The sequence below is a fragment of the Dermacentor variabilis genome, chromosome 9 (genome assembly GCF_050947875.1).
Source record: "Dermacentor variabilis isolate Ectoservices chromosome 9, ASM5094787v1, whole genome shotgun sequence".
Classification (NCBI taxonomy): Eukaryota; Metazoa; Arthropoda; class Arachnida; order Ixodida; family Ixodidae; genus Dermacentor; species Dermacentor variabilis.
Genome location: NC_134576.1, coordinates 49,357,504 through 49,360,264, shown reverse-complemented (window position 1 = coordinate 49,360,264; position 2,761 = coordinate 49,357,504). Strand labels below are relative to the sequence as shown.

At 51.9% G+C, this 2,761-nt stretch overlaps 1 protein-coding gene across 1 annotated transcript; it reads right to left on the bottom strand.

Annotated features, from left to right (window-relative positions):
* Positions 1-636: 636 nt before the first annotated feature.
* LOC142558344 (uncharacterized) lies at positions 637-2,453 on the bottom strand. The gene is made up of 2 exons (XM_075670489.1): positions 905-2,453; positions 637-729 (listed from the first exon to the last, which is right to left on the bottom strand). The coding sequence occupies exons 1-2, from the start codon at positions 2,366-2,368 to the stop codon at positions 637-639; spliced, it is 1,557 nt and encodes a 518-aa protein (XP_075526604.1). The 5' UTR covers positions 2,369-2,453.
* Between the last annotated feature and the right edge of the window lie 308 nt (positions 2,454-2,761).

Here is a 2,761-nt window from a genome sequence, read left to right as displayed (position 1 = left end):
CATTTGGGTTTCTACCGTACAATAGCCTGAACGGCGCCACCCCGGTGGTATCATGCGGCACTTCGCGATAAGCCCACAGAACAAATGGGATGAGCTTGTCCCAGTTTCTTTGGTCCCGCTCCATTACATGATACAACATATTTTTGAGGACTCTGTTCCATCTCTCAACCACTCCATTGCTCTCAGGGTGTTCAGCAGTGGAGAACCTGGGTGAGCAACCCAGTTTTTCCAACATTAGCTGTGTCAGTTGAGCTTTAAAGTTCGTGCCTTGGTCTGAACAGATCGTTTCCGGCACTCCAGTACGGCTGAAAATCTCCAGTAAAGCCTCGCATGTGGCCCTCGCTGTCAGGGATCGGAGCGGCACTACCTCAGGCCATCTCATGCAAAGATCGACAAGACACAAAGCATATTTGTGGCCCCTCGCAGATGGCACCTCAATAGGCCCAATGATGTCCACATTGACCACCTGAAATGGATGCTCCGGTCGCGTAAGCGGCGTGATGGGGACTTTATCGCTCTGACGGCTATCTGAACGTGTTTGACACTGGTGGCACGTCTGACAATGCCCAGCGATTTCCTTCTCCATTCCTGGCCAGAAGAAACTGTACTTTATCCGGAGCTTTGTCTTTTTCGGCCCTAAGTGTCCACCCCACAATGACTCATGCGCGAGCTGCAATACCTCATTGCGCTTTTCTTCTGGTAGGACCAGTTGTCTGACCTTGACCCCCGCTAAGGAATCCCAATGGTACAAAAGTCCATCTGACACGAACATGCCAGCTTTACCGTTTCTCGCATCATTCCAGGCCTTTTTCAGGCTTTCATCGGCAAGCTGAGCAGCTCGAAATTTCTCCCGCTGACTGGGCACCCCAGTGACATCTTGAATGAAACTATTCTCTTGCAATACAGGGACGTTGTCTGTCGTTTCTTCACAACTTAGGCCGCAGTCTGGCTCAGGGCTATCAACTATTTCGACTGATCGAACTCCAACGGAATTGGCTACCCGCGGAATACTTTCTCGTCCAAACTCGTCTTTTTCCTGCGCCTGTAGTAGTTCCCAATCTTCCTTTGACAACAGGCAGTCAACCCCCTTTGCAAGTTCGTCTGTAACCGCGCACACCAGATCGATCCTCTGCGGTTGTATCACAGCGCCCGGGCGATGCATGCCTACGGGCAGCGTAGCTAGGTTAGCTCGAATGGTCTTTCCGAATGCCGACTCGAGCCTTACTGTTCCCGATGGCTCCTGTAAAACGACGGGCAACATGCTTTTACGGACGACCGTTATCTCACTACCTGTGTCCAACACAGCTTCCGTTGCTATATCCCCGCACATGATAGGGATTAGGTCCAGCTTTGACCTCCCTGAGCTAGCATGTTGAGCTAAGATTTCTACTCTAGCGCTAAGCACCCTTTCTTGCTCTGGTAGAGGTTCTTCACTTACAACAGCAACCTTCTGTACCCTTTGTTTTTGCACAGTCGGTGCCTTCCCCTGTTGTTCTTTATTTGAAGCTTTTGGGCAGTCTCTGGCTAGGTGTCCCTGTACATGACACACGTGGCATTTTAAATTTGTCCTCTGCGGGCTAGCTAGTTTTGCTTGCTGCGTCAATGAGGCTGTTGCGGCTGGCTTAGTTGCTCGTCCTTTCCCTTTAGCTTGCTCGAAAGTCTCCAGCACTTTCGCCACCTCCACTGGCTTAAACCACTCTTCGCCCTCCCGCAAAAGAACATATTCAAGGGCTTCTGAGCTTAGACTGGCTTTCATACGGTCAGCGACCATAAGCTCCGTCATAGCTTCTTTTGTGTTTGCATGGCGAGATTGAAGGTAATAGGCCAAATAAGTTCTAGCTCGGGACGCGAACTGAGCCCAAGTTTCCTCCTTTCGTTTAGATGCCTTTTCAAACCTCCCCAAGTATTCAGCTGGCGTGAGCTTAAGTTCATCTAGTACCGCCTTCTTTACAGTCTCGTAATCCGTACATTCCTCATCATTGAGGCTACGCAACAGATAACGGACCCGCTCAGTCAGCGCAGGCATGATCAAATGTACACGGCTATGTGTTGGTACTTGAAAAGATGCAAACAACTTTTCGACCTCATCAAACCATATCGGAACGTCAGCGTCACACGGCAACCGGTATGCCTTAAGCACTTTAGCACATTGTGCTATTCCATCCGTGATGGCACCGCGCCGATCGCTTCCTTCCGACACCGAAGGCGGCCTGCCCGACTGCTCAAGCTCCACTCTCCGTAGAGCAATGCGCTCGCACTCTAGCTGTAGGCGCACCTTTTCCAGCTCCAGCTCCAGGCGTCTCACCGCCATGGCTTCTGGATCCGTCGTGCTCGGAGCCTGCGCAGCGCCTTGCGCCTCACTATCCATTTCAGTATCCGACGTCTCAGACTCGGTCTCTCCGACGCGTTGCAGCTCCTGCCGTCTCTGACCCTCTATTTGTTCAGATGCAGTATCAATGTTTATGTTAGCCTCAATCGCATTTGCTGTTCTGCGTGTGAACACCATTAACCTCACTGAACAACAGCCATGCCAACCTAGACAAAACGCAAGGAATCCCGCTCACCCGTTGCTGCTGGGGGCGCCGCCTGACGTCCTCGTCCAGATGAATTGCAACCCTTGCGGAATTCGCTGGTGGCCCTCTGATGCCTTGCGCCTGGCTCGCTGCTCGTTGCTCGTTGTGGGGCTTGCCGATCCTGTCGTGCTGCGCCAGTAAAGTTTCGTTCGTTCTCCGTCCTCGCTTCACCGTTGGAACTTGAAGCT